This window comes from Mustela lutreola, chromosome 1, assembly GCF_030435805.1.
Source record: "Mustela lutreola isolate mMusLut2 chromosome 1, mMusLut2.pri, whole genome shotgun sequence".
Taxonomy (NCBI): Eukaryota; Metazoa; Chordata; class Mammalia; order Carnivora; family Mustelidae; genus Mustela; species Mustela lutreola.
In genome coordinates this window covers 238880989-238902697 of record NC_081290.1, presented here as the reverse complement: position 1 = coordinate 238902697, position 21709 = coordinate 238880989, and the positions used below count along the sequence as shown (strand labels likewise).

The 21709-nt window shown below is 40.9% G+C and overlaps 1 protein-coding gene across 6 annotated transcripts in view; it reads left to right on the top strand.

Annotated features, from left to right (window-relative positions):
- Positions 1–374: 374 nt before the first annotated feature.
- Positions 375–21709, top strand: part of RIC3 (RIC3 acetylcholine receptor chaperone) — a 62244-nt gene continuing 40909 nt past the window's right edge. For 2 of the 6 annotated variants that reach the window (XM_059135190.1, XM_059135228.1), the window contains exon 1: positions 376–699. In XM_059135190.1, the coding sequence (XP_058991173.1) occupies positions 507–699 (193 nt within the window). In that variant the 5' untranslated portion in view covers positions 376–506. Of the gene's footprint in view, positions 700–21709 lie in introns of all 6 variants that reach the window. The other 4 variants (XM_059135218.1, XM_059135199.1, XM_059135172.1 and 1 more) reach the window with 4 other exon arrangements.

Below are 21709 nucleotides of genomic sequence, written 5' to 3'. Positions count from 1 at the left end.
AACAACAACAAAAAGCAAGGAATGTGCTGGGAAAAGAGCAAACGAGGTCGTTTGGATGCAGCACTGTTCAGAGCAGATCATTCAGGGTCTGGGGGGTCCCAGAAAGAAATTTGAGGATTGTGCTGGGGATCAAGAGGTGTTTGTGAAAGGAGTTACACAGTGGAGCGAGATCATTAGGCGTTTGCTTTAGCATTTTCCGGTTTGGCTGCGGACGGAGTCTGGCTGCGAGCGGAGGGCGCTGCTTGCGGTAAGGTGCTCGGCAGCGGCGGCGCGGTCGGGGCGGGCGGCGAGCTGGGAGGCCAGCGGGATACAGAGAAGGAAGGGCACAACCGCCAGCCCTCGGGCAGGGGGAGATGGCATCGCGGGGTGCGGAGAGACAGGGGTTTCCAGCAGACCCTGCCCAAGGGTGCGGGTGTGAGTACGGAGAGAGGGGACGGGCGTGCGGGGGATTCGCGCACTTGTCCCTCGCGCGTCGCCGTCCGCGCAGCTCGCGGTTCGGTTGGAGGATGCCGCTGGCGCTGCGGTTCCGGTTCCGGTTCCGGCTGGCGTCTGCACCTGTGGCGAGGGCGGCGGCCATGGCGTACTCCACTGTGCAGAGGGTGGCCCTGGCCTCGGGGCTCGTTCTGGCCGTGTCGCTGCTGCTGCCCAAGGCCTTCCTATCCCGCGGAAAGCGGCAGCCGCCGCCGCCGCTGCCGGAAGGTAAGTGGAAGCTAGCTCCCTCGGAGTGTACGGAGAACGCTGCTCCAGGGAGAGGGGCTCGAGGTCTCCTCCGAACGGGCTAGGGAGGGCGGACCGGGCAGTGTTTGGGAGGTGCCAAGCCCCGCGGTCCCCTTAGCGTCAACGGACAGCGGCGGGCTGTCTCTCCCAACCTTCTGGGGACGCTGGGGCGTCTGGTCTCTCCCAACCTTCTGCAGCAGGAAGGGCTGGGGATGCAGGCGGGGGTGCCTGGGTACCCACCAGGTGGCCTCTCGCTCACCCGTTGTTCGCAGTCCTCCCTTCCTCCCACTGGCTTCACTCAGTTATCTTATCTGTCCAAGTGCTCTGAGTTCGGAGGGCTCCCGCTTGGACTCCCGTCTCTGGGGTTTCCGTGTGCTTTGTGTCTTGTGTTGTGCTTTTGTAAGAAGTAAAGTCGACTGACACTGCTATTGTTAATCTGAAGTCATTGTGTACTTCCAGCGCGCCGCTTCAAGCTGTCTTTGTGCCTTTTTAAATACAACTTGAAGATTTTAATTCAAACTTCAATTACTGAGACGAAAGAATTCCTACATTCCCCTCAAGTGTTTGCTAAATCTTTGTTATTGGTATGGTGTGTGTGGTGTTTACAAATCCACCTTTTTGGTCGCTTTCAGGGGCTTTTACATAACAGGTGTAAAGGGATGGATGTCCAGGCTGAGAGAAGGAACTAGAACAATTCTATGTAGCCCCTGAAGTTCTACTGGTAACTTTCTCCTGTAGGTTATCTCTGTAATACCCTTGAGGATGGTTTTAGTCTCCAAACACTTGCACTAATGTTCAGCTTTTCGATGACTGGACAGCTCCTTTTGAACTGAAATCCACTTCCCTGTAATCTTTGCACTCTGACTGTAATTCCACTCTTTTGCACATCATAGAAATACTGCAGATGCGAAGCACTAAGCTCTAGGGGTAGAGGACAGATTGAACCGAGAATTCTTTTGAGAGAATGTGCTTGATAAACTTTATACTTGTAAAAACTATCTACCTGGAAGAGACTTCTAAAAAATCACGTTATATTTTTTTTCTTTCTGCATTATTACAAAATCCCAGAGGTTTTACTAATTTTGTCTAATGATACTGCCTTGTCTGCCTTGAAGATTAATTCATGATGATCTTGAGCAATAAAGATTTTTCTAAAACAGTATCTTACTGAATTGAATTACATTATGCTGAATTATGTTGTAAGTTCTATTGAATGTGAGTGGGAGATACTCTTCTGAATGTTGTACAGAGATTAAACGGTTCTTTCCCTTGAGAATTTAAGAGCTGATTTTTGATGTTCTCATCTTAGGATCTTTGCACTTTCTGTTCTCCTTATTCCTGGAGTGTTCTTCCCTCAGCTACCTTCTCGTAACTCAAGTTTCTGCTCAAATGTAACCTTCTCAGAGACTTTCCTTACCAACCGTAGCTAAGATAACTTGACCCCCATTCTTCCTTGTTCCTCCATGTTGTTTTATTTTCTTTCTTGAAGGAATTATTATATGATATGAAATGTTCTTATTTAGTCTTTTTCTGTGTCTACCTTCTAGAATGTAATTTTCGTGAAGGCAGTGGCTTAGTCTCCTTTACCACTGTTTCTTTAGCACTTGATTAAAATGGCAGTTGATAAATATTTTTAAGTGAATAATTCAAGTTTATGAAGCTACTAATATTGTGAATTCTTTTTGCCTTAGTTACCAAAGGATATAATCTAGGGAAAAACTTCTCCTGAGACAAACCATAAGAGACTCTTAATGCCACAAAACAAACTGAGGGGGCTGAGGGGAAGGGGGTAGGGAGAGGGTGGTGGGGTTATAGACATTGTAGAGGGTATGTGCTATGGTGAGTGCCGTGAAGTGTGTAAACCTGGCAATTCACAGACCTGTACCCCTGGGGCTAATAATACATTATATGCTTATAAAAAATTTAAAAAAAAAACAAGAAAAAACTTCTCCTGAATGATATATTTCAGTAACTGAAATTTTGCTAACTAAACTCTCTGCCCTTGGATGGACCTAGAGAGTATTACGCTGAGTGAAATAAGTCAGAAAAAGACAAATACTATATGATTTCACTCATATATGGAATCTAAAAAATAAATGAACAAAACCAGAAATAGACCCATAAATATAGAGAACCGATGGTTGCCAAATGGGAGGGGTGGTGGGGGAATGGACAAAATGGGTGACGAGGAGTGGGAGATACAGGCTTCCAGTTATGAAATGAGTAAGTCAGGTGGATGAAAGTACAACATAGGGAGTATAGTCAGTGATGTTGTCATAGTATCATATTGTGATAGTTGGTAGCTATACTCGTGGTGAGCACAATAATGTATAGAGCTATAGAAGGACTGTGTCATACATTTGAAAATAAGGTAACATCGTATGTCAACTATACTTCAATAAAAAATAAGTTACTTAAAATCCCTGTCCCAGTTTGCTGACATTTTAAAAACAGTGATTCCTAACCATTTTGAGTTTATATATCCCTTTGAGAATCTGATGATAGTTAAAGTTTCTCCCTAAAAAAATTCACATACTACTTACACATATATTCAGAATTTGAGTATCAAGTCTGAGAATTCACAGAACCCTGAAACCCTTGTTTTAGAGAAAGAAACAACCCCAGTTATTTGAAGACTCTTGAAACTTTTCTTCCTATTGGAATATGTAAAACAAGTACAGTCCCTTTTCCACATGATAGCCCTTAAGACAGTCTTTTAGTAAATATTTATGATGTACTCTTTCACATAGTGTATACACAGTATACAGATAACCATGGATTCTAAGAAAAATGAGCCAAATCTTTTCTTGAGGATTACAGTTTAGTAGAGGAAAAAAGACAAAAAAATAAGTGCATAAGTGTCAGTTGCATGTACTCAAAGTCCTTGCATGGAACAGTGAGGAGTCACGGTTAGAATGGTCAGTTTTACTGGTGTCCTAGAGCAGGAGAGTCCTCCCCCGCCATCAGCTTTCTTAAGATATAATTCACATACAGTTCACCCATTTAAAGTGTATAGTTCATTGGGGTTTGTTGTATTCAGACTTGTGCAACCATCACCACAATCAGTGTTTGAACATTTTTCTACCCCACCCCCACCCCCCGCTAAAATCCCCACATTCTTTAGCCATCACCCTCCAACACACCTTACCCCCCCTTCAGCCCTAGTTAACTACTAATCTACTTTCTATCAGTATAAATTTTCCTGTTCTGGAAATTTCATATAAATGGAATTCTACAATATGTGATCTTTTGTGACTAGCTTCTTTTGCTCAGCATGTTTTTAAGGTTCATCCATGTCATAGCATGTATACATACTTCATTATTTTTTTAAGGTTTATTTTAGAGAGAGTGAGGGGGAGGAGCAGAGGGAGAAGGAGAAAGAAACCCAAGCAGACTTCACATTGCATGCGGAGCCCGATGCAGGGCCTTGATCTCCCAATCTAAGCCGAGGCCACCTAACAGACTGTGCCAGCCAGACATCCCAGTACTTCATTACTATTAAATGGCTGGATAATATCCCATTGTGTGGCTATACCACATTTATCCATTCCTCTGCTGATGGACATATATATATATATATATGTATATATATATTTATTTATTTGACATAAATTTACGATTTTTATTTATTTATTTGACAGAAAGAGGGGGAGAGAGCAAGCACAAGCAGGGGGAATGGCAGGCAGGGGATAAGCAGGCTCCCCGGTCAGCAAGGAGCCCGATGTGGGCTTCGATTCTGAGACCCTGAAATCATGACCTGAGCTGAAGGCAGCAGCTTAACCAACTGAGCCACCCAGGCACCCCAGGTTGTTTATATTTTTTATTATAGATAATGCTGCTATTAACATTTGAATATAAACTTAGACATGTTTTTATTTTTTTTAGGGATATACATTCTGGAAATATGAGCATTTTACTGTGGCTGGAATGAAGAGTGACATTTCTGGGTCATATGATTACTCTGTTTTTAATCTTTTGAGGAACTGCTAGACTGTTTGCCATAGTGGCTGCACCATTTAACATTTCTGGCAGCAAGGGGGAAGTATTCTAGTTTCTCCATGTCTTGCCAACGCTTATTGTCTGCCTTTTTTGATCATATGCATTCTAGTCGGTGTGAAATGATATCTCACTGTGGTTTTATTTGCATTTTCCTGATGACCTTTGACATTGAGCATCTTTTTGTGTGTATATTGGCTATTTGTATATCATCTTTGGAGAAATGCCTTATTCAGATCCTGTGCCCATTTTTAAATTGGGTTACTTTTTATTGTTGAGTTTTAAGAGCTTTTTAGATAAAAATCTATTAGCAGATATATAATTTACAAATATTTTTTTCCCGTTCAGTGGGTTGTTTTCACTTTCTTGCTGGTGTACTTTGAAGAAGAAAAGTTTTTCATTTTGATGAGAGATGAGACCAGAGCTGTCAGCAGGGACCAAACTGTGAGGACTTTTCTTTTTTTTTTCTGTCATACTTAAGGGGTTTGGATTTTATTTCAAAGGTGGAAGAGGCCATTTTAAGTTTGTAAGTAGAAGAGAAACCTCCAGTCTGGTTTTAGAAAGGACATCCTGGCAGCGCTCTAAGGAGCTGCACTGTGAGGATTTTCTTTTAAAGAGAAGATGGTCGCAGTACTCCAGTTGAGATCGCGTGAGTATCATTAAGTCAGTGCTGTTGAGCTCATGAGTTAGGATCCTCAGGACAAATGACAAAAAATTCAACTTTAACTGTCTTAAGACAAAAAGGGGCGTTATTGCTTGTGTCAGTGAAAAGCGAATGTGTTAGAACTGGCCTTTAGTGTTGTTTGATCCAGAGATTCACAGTCCCATCAGGGCTCCAGCTCTAATTTTCTGTGTGCATTTCACTTCCAAGTTCATTCTCAAGTTGGCTCTGTCCTCTGCCTACTCTCTCAGGATAGCAACAATGGTTGCAACAGCACCATATATCACCTCTCACCTTCCATTGTCCAGACAAGGAGCATGTCTTTTCTTTTAAACTCTTCCTTCACTCCCACCTTACTCTTATCTAAGTAGTTTTTGCTAACCTACCCATACATTTTAGTGACTTAATTTAAGTTACTTGCAGTGCTTGGGGTAGAAAGAATATGCTGATTAACTACTGATTAACCACTCTGAAGTTGAGAGAGATTCCCAAAGGGATATAAGGTACTGGAGGAAGGAGGAAGTAGAGCAGGGGAGGCTGTCACCATTGGGTAAAAGGGAGGAGAACAATTTTTTTAAAACATTTTATTCATTTAATTGACAGAGCACAAGTATGCAGAGAGGCAGGCAGAGAGAAAGGGAAGCAGGCTTCCCGCTGTGCAGAGAGCCCGATGCGGGGGCTTGATCCCAGGACACTGAGATCATGACCTGAGCCAAAGGCAAAGGCTTAACCCACTGAGCCACCCAAGTGCCCCGGAGGAGAACAATTTTAAGAGCTCTTTTTATTTTTATTTTTTATATCTCTCTGGTTTTTATTTTTATGTTTTATGATTAAAAATTTATTTAATGTCAGAAATTTCAGTTTCTTTTAAGAGCCATTTTTAAAGATTTATTTGGGAGAGAGTGCATGTGCATGTGTGTGCATGAGTGGGGGGGCAGGGGCATGGAGAGAGAGACAGTCTCAAGCAGACCCCACACTAAGTGCAATGCCTAACTTGGGGCTCGACCTCACGACCCTGAGATCATGACCTGAGCCAAAATCAAGAGTGTGACGTTTAACCGACTGAGCTACCCAGGTGCCCCTCAAGAGCCATTTTTAAGTAGAATTGGAGATGAGAGGGAGGGAGCCATTTTGGATTAGTCTCAGGTTATTGGCTTAGGTGAACAGACAGATTGTGATGCCCTTCACCAAAGTAGGAATGGAAGAAATTAGATAAAAGGGAAAGATGGTGAGTTCAGGAATTTGAAGACTAGCATCATGTCCCCTTCTTCAGTCTTTTTTCCTTTGTTGACATGTGTAGGAGTTCATCCATTCCTCAGGTGATGTAGTTCCAAGTATCTCAACAGAGCCCTCTAGGCAAATAATAGCAAGTGGAAACCCATTAACTTATGGAGGAGCAAACCTGTTGCCTTCCTCCCCTCTGCTTTTAAAAACTCTGTACTTCTTGTAATGCAGCCTGAGGATTGCTTTAGATTTTTGGCATTTTACTTGCTGACCTTCTGGTATATTAGAATCTTAAGCTGCTTCCCGCTCCCCCTTTTTTCTCTTTGATTGCTGCTCATCTTGGGTCTGTCCACTTTGTGCTGTTCACTTTGTTTTCGAACATAGGTGAGCGGTGTTCACAGTCAGTCTCTATTTCTGTGCTTGGTCTCTTTGTCACAGTTGTAGACACACCAGAAGGCAGGGGCTTCTCCTTTTGTGGTCAGTGAAAAGGCTTGGCTTGTTGGAATTGCAGGGGCACTGGTGTGTGGGGTTAGCTTGCACTCTCCCCAGCGCAGAATTCACTGTGGAGTGGCACTGGTCCTTGCTGGGGTTGTTTTCAGGTATGGTGGGGTTGGAACCACTCTGGAGAGATGCCTGCCAAGGCCGTGCAGGGGAAGGTGGGGCTGCACACATGTTGCTAGCAGAATAGGTGGAGAGTGTTCGTGCTAGTTTTTGCAGGTGTCTGGCTCTCTGGGCTTAGGGAGGGAAGAGAAAAGGCGCCTGCTAGCACTTCTGTTGTGGGAGTCTCCTGAAGATTACTTGCGCCTCCAGCACATTTTCTCAGAACAGTAAATACATCTCCTTCACTTGTACCTCAGGCACTTTCAAACTGTTGTTTCTATGCTGCGTTTAAAGTCAAGTTATTTATTATGCTTTAGGGCAAGGACTCAGTTTCCGGTCTCCCTTCGGTTTCCACATAGGTAAGCCAGTTAATTTTTAAAGTACCCAGAGTTAAACCCTGCTGATTTTAAAAGCAAAATTAAGTTCCACTGATTTTTTTTTTTCCCCCAAAGCCAAAGTTAATGGGGATTCATCTTTCTAGTGTGCGTCTCCAAAGCCTAGTGTGGAATCTGATCCTCTTAACTTTTCCATGCTTTCCATTTGTGATTAGTCTTACCAGGGTTTGTTTCCCAATCTCAGCTCTGCTCCTCTGCCCTTTTTTGATGTGGCCTTTGTCTTCAGTTCCCTCTAGGATTAAATGTGGAAGCACTGTTCTACCAGTCTTTGGGTCATTTTCAGAGTTAGTCACACAGATCAGAGCGTTATCTTCCTGTGCATCCACGGGTTCAGTTGAGGATCTTCCTACTCTGCCTTCTTCCTCACAATCTCCTGAAGAATCCTTTTTAGATTCTAGTCCAAGAGCTACAGTATGCTCACTTCTCTGTAGGTAAAAAGTGTACCATAGACCTTTTGCAAACCGAAACAGTAGTCACCTACTCCATTCTTTAAAATTACCTCTTTCGGGGTGCCTGGGTGGCTCAGTGGGTTAAAGCCTCTGCCTTCGGCTCAGGTCGTGATCCCAGGGTCCTGGGATGGAGCCCCACATCAGGCTCTCTGCTCCGTGGGGAGCCTGCTTCCTCCTCTCTCTCTACCTGCCTCTCTGCCTACTTATGATCTCTGTCTGTCCAATAAATAAATAAAATCTTTAAAAAAAATAAAATAAAATTACCTCTTTCTATCAACATAATTGCTTAAAATTTTCTTTTAGTTTAATGACCTTTCTTGCAGGGTTTTCTAGTCTTGGTACAAATTACGTGGTGGAAGGACTTTTCCTCCTCACCCATCTGGAACTTTTTGTCTTTAGGATTGCTGATTCTCTTCCATTTAATCCAAAATGTATCTCCTTTAATAGAGAATATAGAAGGAAAATAGAAGTTCAGAAGTTCTGTTTCCTCAGCATTACGTTTTATCATCAGGTAAATTGCTCGGCATTATGTTTTATCATCAGGTAAATTGGCTCTTTTTGCTCTAAAATGCCCCTTTTGCTTTGGCTAGCCTTTTTGTAAATCTTAATTTATTTTGAACCTTGGCCTCATGTGGTTCTTCCAAGTCGTCACTCATTCACGTATGTGTCTTTTTGTTCATTGTTTCTCTGTTCTTTTAGAAGAATTACCTATACATCTGCTTTTTCCCCCTCTGCCTTTCTTATCTGCTTGACAATTTTTGAAATGCCCAAGCAGCAATACATTTTAAGAGCTTTCCTCTTAGGGTCTCATGTCATAGGGTTTCAGAACTTAATTCTGCCTTCCTAGTGCCACACAACCCCTACTTTGTTGCCACAAATACTGAGTTGGCATGGTTCCTTTCTCCTACAGTTCTCTTTTCATTTCATCAACCAATTTTTTCTTTGGCCAAAGTAGTTCCCCTCCTCTCAACTTCTGTACCTGGGGGAGGAGACAATTTGAGAAGCCTGTGAATACATGTAAATTAGTTACTTTTTCAAGTTCAGGAACTTCTGGAGGAGTGAGTGTGGAGCATAGTGGTGGGTGTGGAGCACCTTTACCAGGCACCCTGACTACCATTTTCTATTCTCATATCTAAAAACCACTCAGCATAATGAAGTAAACAATTATTTTTAGTCCTGAAAGTAACTTTGCTGGGTCTTGAGATTCCAGTAAATGCCACCAGGCCCAGTATAAGTCATCAAGATCAATTCAGCAAGTATACAGCATGCAAGACCCAGAGCATACCCTGTAGGGGGCCCAAGTGCAGAGAAAACACTAGACTTTTATTCAAGAAGTTCATAGTTTGTTCTTCAGCCACAGAACACAAAGAATGCCTATAATTAAAGAAGTTGGATTTATTACTCATAGCAAGGGAGAATGCACACCATAGGGAAGCATGCAACATTGCAGTAAGATGGTTTGAAAATCTTTATTATAGGATGTGCGCATGTGTTGAGTGATTTTGAAGAAGGTTTAAGGATGTGGGGCTTTGCTCTGGGTCCCATCAGGAAGTGAGGCAAATTCTGTGGCTAGGTATCTTAATAGAGTTTATCTAAAGGCAGAACAGACTAGAGAAAGGCTGACGTTATAATTCATGATGAAGCAGCAGCCACTCATTATCTAGGAATGGGGGCTATTTGATATTTTTTAGCTTGGAAAGTATTCATGTTTTGTCTCTGTTCAGGCAGATTATGGATTCTTTCGTCTTGATCCATGGTGGTCATAGAATGGCTTTTTTTAATGTTGATCTGAAATTGCTCGCATTTAACAGGAGAACACCAAGACCTAACTGAATGCCAAGCCAGCTCATATCAACACCAAGGCCTAGTTGATAGTACCAGGCCAGCTCCACTTCTGGTTGTCAGATGCATCTTTTCTGGGGCTCTAATAGGATTTATAGGTTTTAGTCAGTACTGAATACAATTGGGTGGAAATAGTACTTAGTGGAAGATTTTATCTATTTCTGTTTCTCAGTCCATTCAAATAGAGGCTGTAAGGCGTATAAATACAACTTTTTAATAAGATCAGTTCTAATAAGTGCAATTAAAGAGGTTCGAGGGGTATGTTCCAAGTACATGGGAGTGACATGAGAAAAAGCATAGGGGGTGTGGGCAATGTTTGACCTGGGCCCTGAAGGATAAGCTGGATTTAGATGTGTGGAATTGGAGAGAAAAGCACAACCACTGGAGTTAGCAAAAAGCAAAGGCTTAGAGGTAAAAAAGGCAAGGCAGGCTCAGAGCATGGCAAGAAGTCTAGTTAGGCTGAATCAGGAGTATGTAATGTGAAAGAAATATGAAGATGTACTTTTGGACCAGATTATAGAATTTAGTTGTTTAGAAATTTAGTTTACCAGGAAGGCAAAACCAGAATTTGTTAAATACCCACTGTGCATGCAGGGTGCACTGTATATGATATATAATGTGTAAACCTTTTTGGTAAAGGTTTTATTTACTTGACAGAGAGGGGTAGTGCGCTTGCACACACGTACAAACACTAGGAGGCAGAGCGGCAGGCAGAGGGAGAAGTAGGCTCCTCGCTGAGCAGAGACTGTGACATGCAGCCCACTCCCAGGACCCTGGGATCAGGACCTCAGCCAAAGGCAGACATTTAACAGACTGAGCCAGGGTCCCCTAGTCTGTAATCCTTCTAATAACCCTTTACAATCCTTGTTAACAACCCCAGTTATGTCCATTTTATAGATGATGCAGATGAGCTCCAGAAAGGCTCATGTAGGGGCATCTGGGTGGATCAGTCCATTAAGTATCTGCCTTCAGCTCACATCATGATCCCAGAGTCCTGGGATCGAGCCTGCTTTGGGCTCGCTGCTCAGGGGACAGTCCGCTTCTCTCTCTGCCCGTCCCCCTGCTCATGCGTGCACACTCGCTCGCTCTCTCTCTTTCTTTCTCTCTCTCTCAAATAAATAAAATCTTAAAAAAAAAAAAAAAGGTTCATTTAACCTCCCCTTAGATAGTTGGAGTCCCAGCCAGTATCCTAACTAATAACTCTGAGAAGATAGCACTAATTTTACTCACTTCATTGCCTCCTGTGTAATAGTCTCTTGTCCTCAGTAGGAACCACTGAAAGCTTTTGATAGGAGAAATGGCAAGACCCACTAGAATTATGCTTTAGGAAGGTGACTCCTAACAAAACAGTAATAATTAACATGCATAAGGTATATGGACTAAGCCCTGTGCTAAGCAACTTAGACACACAAGTATCTAACAGTATGTAGCTTGATTTGGGAGTAGGGAGGTTGGTAAAAGAGGAAGTAAAGTTCTGGTTAAGCTAGCAGAAAATATCAAAGCTGTGGTGGGCAGAGCGCAGCTTGAGGTAGAAGGAGAATGTAACAACATTAGGGGCCCCTGGAGGAGACTAATGCAGTCAGCTGTGGTCCCAGGCTCCACTTTAAGTAATGCTGAATTAAATTTGGTCTCTAGAATTTTCTCAGTATTGGGGCACCTGGGTGGCTCAGTGGGTTAAGCCTTTGCCTTTGGCTCAGGTCCTGATCTCAGGGTCCTGGGATGGAGCCCCATGTCAGGCTCTCTGCTCTGCGGGGAGCTTTCTCCGCCCCCCCAGACCCCCCCCCCCCCCGCCTGCCTCTGCTTACTTGTGATCTCTCTGTTAAATAAATAAATAAAATCTTAAAAAAAAATTATTTCCACAGTATTTAGGGAGAAGCTTATGTATCTTAAGGAATTGGCCCATAAGGATCATTCTTAAACTGTGGTAATCAAACATAAACACATTCAGTTCTTTATTGATTTGTTTTAAGAATGAAATGTTGCAGATGGCTTAATGCTGCTTTCAGAAAGCTCTTTTGTTAACAGTTTGAGTTTTTGTTTTTAGCAATAAGGATGGTTGTTAACAAGGGAAAGTAGAGCTTCACTCTTTAAAATACATTAAGTTTGTAGTCAAGCTTAAATGATATGCTAGGTGAAATTTTAATAATTAAATAAACCTAAATAAGGGGAAAACATTCAATAAATAAGTAAGATTTAGCCAAGTACCATTTTAGAGAATACTTAAGTGCATATGCAGATAGTGAACACAGCTGTTTTCTATTTTGAAAAGTTCAGTTTTCATGTTCTAATATCTTTTAATACTCTGATCTCTTGAGCTGATTTGTTTTGTTTTTGTCTTTGGTTTTTTTTTTTTTTTTTTTTTTTTTAATGTATTTGAGAGAGAGAGGGAGGGATAGTGTGGGGGGAGAAGCAGAGGGAGAGGTAGAAGCAGATTTCCCTGCTTAGCAGGGAGCCTGACATAGGGCTTGATTCCAGGACTCCAGGATCATGACTTGAGCGGGAGGCAGATGCTTAACTGACTCAGCCTCCCAAGTGCCCCTCTTGAGCCGTTATTTTAAACAATTTTTTTTTAAAGCCACAAATCCTCTTTGTAACACAGATGTAAAGTAGAACATTTATAATAGTGAAAAATAGAAAATAACCTAAATATTCATCAGCTTGGGATGAGGTGAATAAACTGTAATAATGAAATACTAGGAGATGCTATATGGCAGTTTGAGTGAATGAACTGTGAAGCTACACATATCAAATCAACATGCTGCATTTCTGGGCCATGTATTAATCCCCACCCAGAAAAATGGCAGAAAAGGAAGTTGCAGAAGAATGAGTATACTATGATATAATATAAAGGTCTTTTAAAAAATTGTGATATGTAAAATATACATAATATAAATTTATAATTTTAACCATTAGGTTTATAGTTCAGCGACATTCAGTATGTTCATACTGCTATACGACTGTCACTACTGTCCGTTCATAATAATAAAGTTTTAAAACTCAGGACATGTAGTTTGTAAATACATACTTAACATAGTAAAGTATAAAGTTGATGTTCTGAGAGTACACGTGTCTTGCAGTTACATCTCTGTGGTAGGCAGGTGTATAAGTGCTCATCCATTATCATTTATACTTTTTTGTACACTTGGAGTATTTCACTTGAGATGTCTAGTTAAAAATTTCTTTTTAAAAAAATTATTTCCAAATGTTTTATAGCCATTGAATTTCTGAACTTTCTGGGTTCAGTTCTAAGAAATGTGGTACTAAGATCCAAGAGTTGAAATGGTTCCCTGCTGAGGGCAGTTAACTTTACAGGAAAAAAATAAATCTCTTCCAAATTGAGCATTCTGACCCTAACTTACCATCCCAAGAATTTTCTTGGTCACAGGTGGCAGAGGTTATAGGTCTTAAGCCTAAAGGTCTGAGAGAATGACTCTATTAAAAACAAAACAAAACAAAACAGCCCTGGGGCACCAGGGTTGCTCAGTGGGTTGGGCCTCTGCCTTCAGCTCAGGTCATGGTCCCAGGGTCCTGGGATCTAGCCCCGCATCAGGCTCTCTGCTCAGCAGGGAGCTTGTTTCACCCTCTCTCTCTGCCTGCCTCTCTACCTACTTGTGATCTCTGTCTGTCAAATAAATAAATAAAATCTTAAAAAAAACAAACAGCCAACCAACCAACCAAACAAACAAAAACACCACACAAAACCACAGGAGGAAAGCAGGTTTTAGAAGATGAAATGAGTTTCATTTTTAGGTTTGACATGATAGTCCAACAAAAGGATGTATATACTAACGGAATTTAGAGATAAGAGACAGAAGCTTGAGGGGAAAAAGAGCTAGAGCTGTACATTTTGGAACTTAAAATGGATCCATGAGAATGAATGAATTCGTCAAATGAAAAAGGATGAAGAAAAAACATGTTGAGACAGGGGCGCCTGGGTGGCTCAGTGAGTAAAGCCTCTGCTTTTGGCTCAGGTCATGATCCCAGGACTCTCTGCTCGGCAGGGAGCCTGCTTCCCCCTTTCTCTCTGCCTGCCTCTCTGCCTACTTGTAATCTCTGTCAAATAAATAAATAAAATCTTTGAAAACATGTTGAGACAAAGATCTCAAGGAGAAGATTAAAGAAGAACCTGTGCATGAGACTGAGAAAGAATAGGTTGGAAGACCAGTCAGTTGGAAAAGAAGAGCCCAGGAGTGCGGTGTGCCGTTGAGATTAAGGCCGGGGACTTTGACAAGGATTTATTCAGATTAATCCCATTTTTATTGAATGAGTAGTATGTGATAATCACTTTCTTGTATTACAGTTAAGTCTTAAGAGTGAGACCTGAGGGGAAAAACTATTGGATTTGATGGTTAAGGCACAGTTGCCTTGTTGCTGGAACTATATTGCTCATCTGTAAACCCTTTAATTTAAATATAGGGGCTCTGTTTTATCATTTTTTAAAAAGATTTGTTTATTTTAGGGAAGGAGGAGAGAGCGTGTGCGCACAACTGGGAGGGGCAGAGGGAGAAGGAAAGAGAATCTCAAGCTGACTTCAAGCTGAGCACAGAGCAGGTTGTGGGTGGGGCTTGATCCCAGACCCTGAGATCATGACAGCCAAAACCAAGAGTCAGACCCTTAAATGACCGCACCACCCAGGCACTTCTGTTTTATTTATCACTTTAATCTCTGTGACTGGCACACTAATTGTTCAGTAGTGAATCCTGTGAAATATTATACGAAATACAAAATGCTGAGATTTTTCCTGTGATATAAAACCTATTTTTACCACCTAGCCTATCTGTATCATTACTCTTCAATTCCTTCCCTCATCTTTGAAAATAGTATTCCTCCACTTTTTGGCTCCTCTTTGATTCCAGTCTACAAGCTCTTTCATTAGTCATTTCCCTATTTCTTGCCACATCACAGTCAGTGTTGCTGTTGGAAACCCTACATTTTATTTCCTTTCTTCTTCCCATTACTCACTCATTAACTCAGTATAAAGAATGCTATTCTAACAGAGCTGTTCAGAGGTGGCATGAGCTTCCTGGGGGCACTACTGAATGTCCTGTTTGATGGTATTCAGCAAAGTCAGGACCTCCACTTACAGAATGTGAGGGTATTGAACTCAGGTGGTTAGACTAGATAATTTTTTTTTTAAACTTTGAGATATAATTCACATACCAGGCAGTTTATCTATTTAAAGTGTACAGTCAGTGGTTTTTAATATAATCTGAGTTCTGCAGCTATCACCACAATTAATTTTAGGACATTTTTATTACCCATCCTACATACACACAAAGAACTCCATACCCATTAGCGGTCACTCTTCTTCCCCTCCCCCCAACCCCCTACCCCTCAGCCTAAGCAACTACTTTCTGTCTCCATAGATTTACCTATACTGGACATTTCATATTCATGGACTCATGTAACAAAATGGTCTTGCATGACTGGCTCTTTCTTTCTTTCTTTTTTTTCTTACTTAGTATATTGTTCACAGAGTTCATCCATATTGTAGCATTTGCAGTACTTCATTCTTTTTATAGACAAGTAATATTCCATTGCATGGGTATACCACATTGTACTTACCCATTTATTGTCAGTTGATAGACTTTTTGATAGGTATGAATAACGCTGCTATGAACATTTTTGTACAAGTTTTTTTTTTTTTTTTTTTTTTTAGAGAGAGATCACAAGTAGGCAGAGAGGCAGGCAGAGAGAGAGAGAGAGGAGGAAGCAGGCTCGCTGCTGAGCAGAGAGCCCGATGTGGGACTCGATCCCAGGACCCTGAGATCATGACCTGAGCCGAAGGCAGCGGCTTAACCCACTGAGCCACCCAGGCGCCCCTTTTGTACAAGTTTTTGTGTGAGCATATTCTTCCTGGGTATATACCTAAGAGTAGAATTATTGGGTCATATGGAAGCGTTGTTTACCCTCTTGAAGAACTGCCAGGCTGTTTTTCAAAGTGAATACACTATTGTACATTCCCACCAGTAGAGTATGAGAGTTCCATTTTCTCGACAATCCTTGCCAATACTTCATTATCTTTTTTAATTGCATGCTAGTGGGTATGACATCCTTGCCAATACTTTATTATCTTTTTTTAATTGCATGCTAGTGGGTGTAATACAGTGTATCTCATTGTGGGTTTCGTTTGCATTTCTTTTATGACTATTGGTGTTGTACATCTTTTCATGTGTTTATTGGCCGTTTGTATATCTTCTTTGGAGAAATGTCTGTTAAGAACCTTTGATCTTATTTTATTTTATTTTTGTTTTGTTTAGTTTTGTTTTTTTATTTCTTTTCAGCGTAACAGAATTCATTGTTTTTCACCACACCCAGTACTCCATGCAATCCATGCCCTCCCTAATATCCACCACCTGGTTCCCCCAACCTCCCAACCCCTGCCCCTTCAAAACCCTCAGATTGTTTTTCAGATTCCATAGTCTCTCATGGTTCACCTCCCCTTCCAATTTCCCTCAACTCCCTTCTCTCCATCTCCCCTTGTCCTTCACACTATTTGTTATGCTCCACAAATAAGTGAAACCATATGATAATTGACTCTCTCTGCTTGACTTATTTCACTCAGCATAATCTCTTCCAGTCCCATCCACGTTGCTACAAAAGCTGGGTATTCATCCTTTCTGATGGAGGCATAATACTTCATAGTGTATAGAGACCATATCTTCCTGATCCATTCGTCCATTGAAGGGCATATTTGTTCTTTCCACAGTTTGGCACCATGGCCATTGCTGCTATAAACATTGGGGTACAGATGGCCTTCTTTTCACTCCATCTGTATCTTTGGGGTAAATACCCAGTAGTGCAATTGCAGGGTCTTAGGGAAGCTCTATTTTTAATTTCTTAAGGAATCTCCACACTGTTCCCCAAAGTGGCTGCACCAACTTGCATTCCCACCAACGGTGTAAGAGGGTTCCCCTTTCTCCACATCCTCTCCAACACACATTGTTTCCTGTCTTGCTAATTTTGGCCATTCTAACTGGTGTAAGGTGGTATCTCAATGTGGTTTTCATTTGAATCTCCCTGATGGCTAGTGATGAGGAACATTTTTTCGTGTGTCTGATAGCCATTTGTATGTCTTCATTGGAGAAGTGTCTGTTCATATCCTCTGCCCATTTCTTGAAATGATTATCTGTTTTGTGTGTGTTGAGTTTGAGAAGTTCTTTATAGATCCTGGATATCAACCTTTTGCCTGTACTGTCATTTGCAAATATCTTCTCCCATTCCATGGGTTGCCTCTTTGTTTTGTTGACTGTTTCCTTGGCTGTGCAGAAGCTTTTGATTTTGATGAAGTCCCAGAAGTTCATTTTTGCTTTTGTTTCCTTTGCTTTTGGAGACATATCTTGAAAGAAGTTGCTGTGGCTGATATCGAAGGGGTTACTGCCTATGTTCTCCTCTAGGATTCTGATGGATTCCTGTCTCACGTTGAGGTCTTTTATCCATTTTGAGTTTAACTTTGTGTACGGTGTAAGAGAATGGTCGAGTTTCATTCTTCTACATATAGCTGTCCAGTTTTCCCTGCACCATTTATTGAAGAGACTGTCTTTTTTCCACTGGATGTTTTTTCCTGTTTTGTCGAAGATTATTTGACTGTAGTGTTAAGGTTCCATATCTGGGCTCTCTACTCTGTTCCATTGGTCTGTGTGTCTGTTTTCATGCCAATACCATGCTGTCTTGGTGATCACAGCTTTGTAGTAAAGCTTAAAATCAGATAACGTGATGCCACCAGTTTTATTTTTGTTTTTCAACATTTCCTTAGCGATTTGGGTCTCTTCTGATTCCATACAAATTTTTGGATTATTTGCTCTAGCTCTTTGAAAAATACCGGTGGAATTTTGATCAGAATGACATTAGAAGCATAGATTGCTCTAGGTAGTATAGACATTTTAACAATGTTTATTCTTCTGATACAAGAGCATGGAATGGTCTTCCATCATTTTGTGTCTTCTTCAATTTCTTTCATGAGTGTTCTGTAGTTCTCGAATACAGATCCTTTACCTCTTTGGTTAGGTTTATTCCCAGGTATCTTAAGGTTTTTGGTGCTATAGTAAATGGAATTGATTCTCTAATTTCCCTTTCTGTATTTTCATTGTTAGTGTATAAGAAAGCAACTGATTTCTGTACATTGACTTTGTATCCTGCCACATTACTGAATTGCTATATGAGTTCTAGTAGTTTGGGGGTGGAGTCTTTTGGGTTTTCCATATAAAGAATCATGTCATCTGCAAAGAGAGAGAGTTTGACTTCTTCATTGCCAATTTGGATACCTTTTATTTCTCTTTGTTGTCTGATTGCTGTTGCTAGGACTTCTAATACTATGTTGAATGAGAGTGGTGACAGTGGGCATCCTTGTCGTGTTCCTGATCTCAGTGGGAAGGCTGTGAGCTTTTTCCCATTGAGGATAATATTTGCTATGGGTCTTTCATAGATAGATTTTATGAAGTTCAGGAATGTTCCCTCTATCCTTATACTTTGAAGTGTTTTAATCAGGAATGGATGCTGGATTTTGTCAAATGCTTTTTCTGCATCAATTGAGAGGACCATGTGGTTTTTCTCTCTTCTCTTATTGATTTGTTCTATCACATTGATTGATTTGCAAATATTGAACCATCCTTGTAATCCAGGTATGAATCCCACCTGGTCAGGGTAAATAATCTTTTTAATGTGCTTTTGGATCCTGTTTGCTAGGATCTTGTTGAGAATCTTTGCATCCATATTCATCAGTGATATTGGTCTGAAATTCTCCTTTTTGATGTCGTCTTTGCCTGGTTTGGGGATCAGGGTAATGCTGGCTTCATAAAAAGAATCTGGAAGTTTTCCTTCTGCTTCAGTTTTTTCAAACAGCTTCAGGAGAATAGGTGTTATTTCTTCTTTGAAAGTTTGGTAGAATTCCCCAGGGAATCCGTCAGGTCCTGGGCTCTTGTTTTTTGGGAGGTTTTTCATCACTGCTTCAATCTCATTACTAGGTATCGGTCTATTCAGATTGTCGATTTCTTCCTGGTTCAATTTTGGGAGTTTATAGTTTTCCAGGAGTGCATCCATTTCATCTAGGTTGCTTAACTTATTGGCATATAACTGTTGGTAATAACTTCTGATGATTGTTTCTACTTCCTTGGTAATCTTTTTAAATTTTTATTATTAATTCTTATTATTTATTTATTTATTTGAGAGACAGAAATCACAAGTAGGCAGAGAGGCAGGCAGAGAGAGAGAGGAGGGGAAGCAGAGAGCCTGATTCGGGGCTCAATCCCAGGACCCTGGGATCATGACCTGAGCTGAAGGCAGAGGCTTTAACCCACTGAGCCTCCCAGGCGCCCCCCTCAACACTTTTAATATGGGAATAGTTCATTCATTTTATTTTTTTAATTAACTTTTCATTTAGGTTTTCTTCTCAAGCCTAAGTGTGGCCTAATAAAAAGTTCTTCTGAATGCGCCACCAACACTTGGAACTTAGCATGTGAAAAATGTGTACTCAGTCTTCCCCTTGTCATAAGCCCACCCAGTTTTTCCATTATCTTCTCTTAGTATATTAAACTCCTAACCTTGGGGTTTTCTGACCCTTTCCCTCATTAGTTCTATATGCTATTCAGTATTCAATGCTGCTCATCATTCCATGCTCAGAGCCCTTGGATCTGTTGCTTCCTCTTTATAGCCATAGCCAGCACCTCAGGCCCTTAACATCTCAGAGCTTAATTACTGCCTTGTTGCTTTCTCAAACCCCTTTCTCTCTGCATTAGGCCTTGTACTCAAATGCTAGCTTTAATCCCTTTCAAGTACCCTAAGATCATTTCCCTGATCTTAGACCCTAGTATCAAATTTATCCACCACACATTAGCATTTAAACCCTCCACCTCTACTTCCCTCTCCTTATCTCTTGTTACTTCCCCAAATGGAACCAAACTAATTTGGTAGTTAGCCTTCTTTATTCTTTGTTCTTATTTCTTTGTTCTCATCTCTTACCTGTTGCAGAGTTCTTCTTTCCTCTTGGCATGCTTTTGCTTCTTTATTCTGTGTCTCATTCCCTTCAGTGACTGATTCCATTTGACTCCTCTTTATTTTCTCTTTGCATTCTTCGATCTAGTGATAAGGTCCATGCTACCCTGTCTGTTTTTGTTCATGTTTGTTTTGAATATACTATTTTTTAAAAAGCATGGTTCAATGTGGGAACTATTGTTTCTATTTTATTTGTGACTCACTCCAACCTATGCATAGAGACCTGAATATAATAGCTGTCCTGTAGGGGCGCCTGGGTGGCACAGTTGGTTGAGCCACTGCCTTCGGCTCTGGTCGTGATCCCAGTGACCTGGGATCGAGTCCTGCGTCAGGCTCCTTGCTTGGTGGGAAGCCTGCTTCTCTCTCTGCCTCTGCCTGCCTCTCTGCCTGCTAGTGCGCTCTCGCTCCCCACCCCTCTCTCTCTGACAAATAAATAAATAAATGAACTCTTTTTAAAAAAATAGGTGTCCTGTAAATCTTCCTGGCTGACAGTCTATAAAAGTTTTGAGGAGAGATGGGTAGTGGTTAGAATTGTCATCATTTTCTTTTCATTTTTTAATTTTAGAAATGCAAAAAAAATACTTTTTGTGCCATTACCAGACTTTTATTTCTAATTTTTTTGTTTTATACCAAGTTTTGGAGACTGTGTTCTCAGTACAATGTAATGAAGTTCAATAACGTATATTACTATATATATTAAATCTGGTTTATTGAACACTAGCCATCTGATATATCCAGTTCTCTCAAGAGAAAGGTTAGCTTCTTGGATGCTGGCTAAGCATTTTTTGAAGGTACATTATAGCCTTAAAGCCATTACTCACCATTTACTATATTAAGATCCTTGACAATTTAATAGCTACATAGTCACCAGCACCCAGAATGAGGAGTGTTGACCTGGTTTCCTTCTACATCTGAAGCTCTGCTTTTGTTGCTGTCCTCTTAAAAAGCACTTCTTCCTGTAATTTTCATGTCCTCCAAAATCAGTATTAGGAGGGAAAGGAGGATTATTGGAGTGGAGTTGGCTGAGAGAGGGATACAAGGTAGAAGGCAGCTTCTAAACCTAGTAGTGCTAGCTGTTTTATTACCTCCCTGCCTACCCACCCACTTTCTTTCTTTCTTCAGAAACAGAGTTGATTTAAAGGTAGTCATCAGTTTATAGCCCCTTGTTAACATCACGAGTGCAATTTTTCTTTCTTGTTCTTTTCTTTTTAACCCTTTACCTTCAATCCACATGCCCATTCTCTTTCCCATTCATATGTACCTACTCTGTGTTTATGCCCCCATACCTACATATTTGGTTGAACAATATATTGTATAATTATGATATCTTCAGGTTACATAATGGTATTTGCTTTTTACTCATGTCATGCTTTTTAAGATGTATTCATGTTGCTGTAGGTACATCTAAAGTGTGATTTCTAAAAGCTATATAGAATTCCATGTTTTCCATTATTCTAGTTACTGAAATCAAAGTTACTTCAAGTTCCCTGCTATATTACTGTCACAGCGAACATTCTTACAAGGGTCTATAAAGTCTGTAATTTGCACATAGACCATCCTTTTTGAGAATTTCTCTGAAATTGGTCCACCAGAGTGGAATCACTGGATCACCTAGGATACAGACATACTTGATGTCACTAAGATATCCTAGCAGAATGGCTGTATCTGTTTACTGTCTTCCCAGTGTCTTTGCTAGCCTTTGCTGTTGTCCACCCTTCTAATTTTTGCCCTTCAGATCGGTATGAGCAATGCTATCTGATTATTTCAATTTATATTTTACTCATTGCTTTTATTTTGAATTTGATCATCTCTTCATTTACTTGCTAATCATTTCA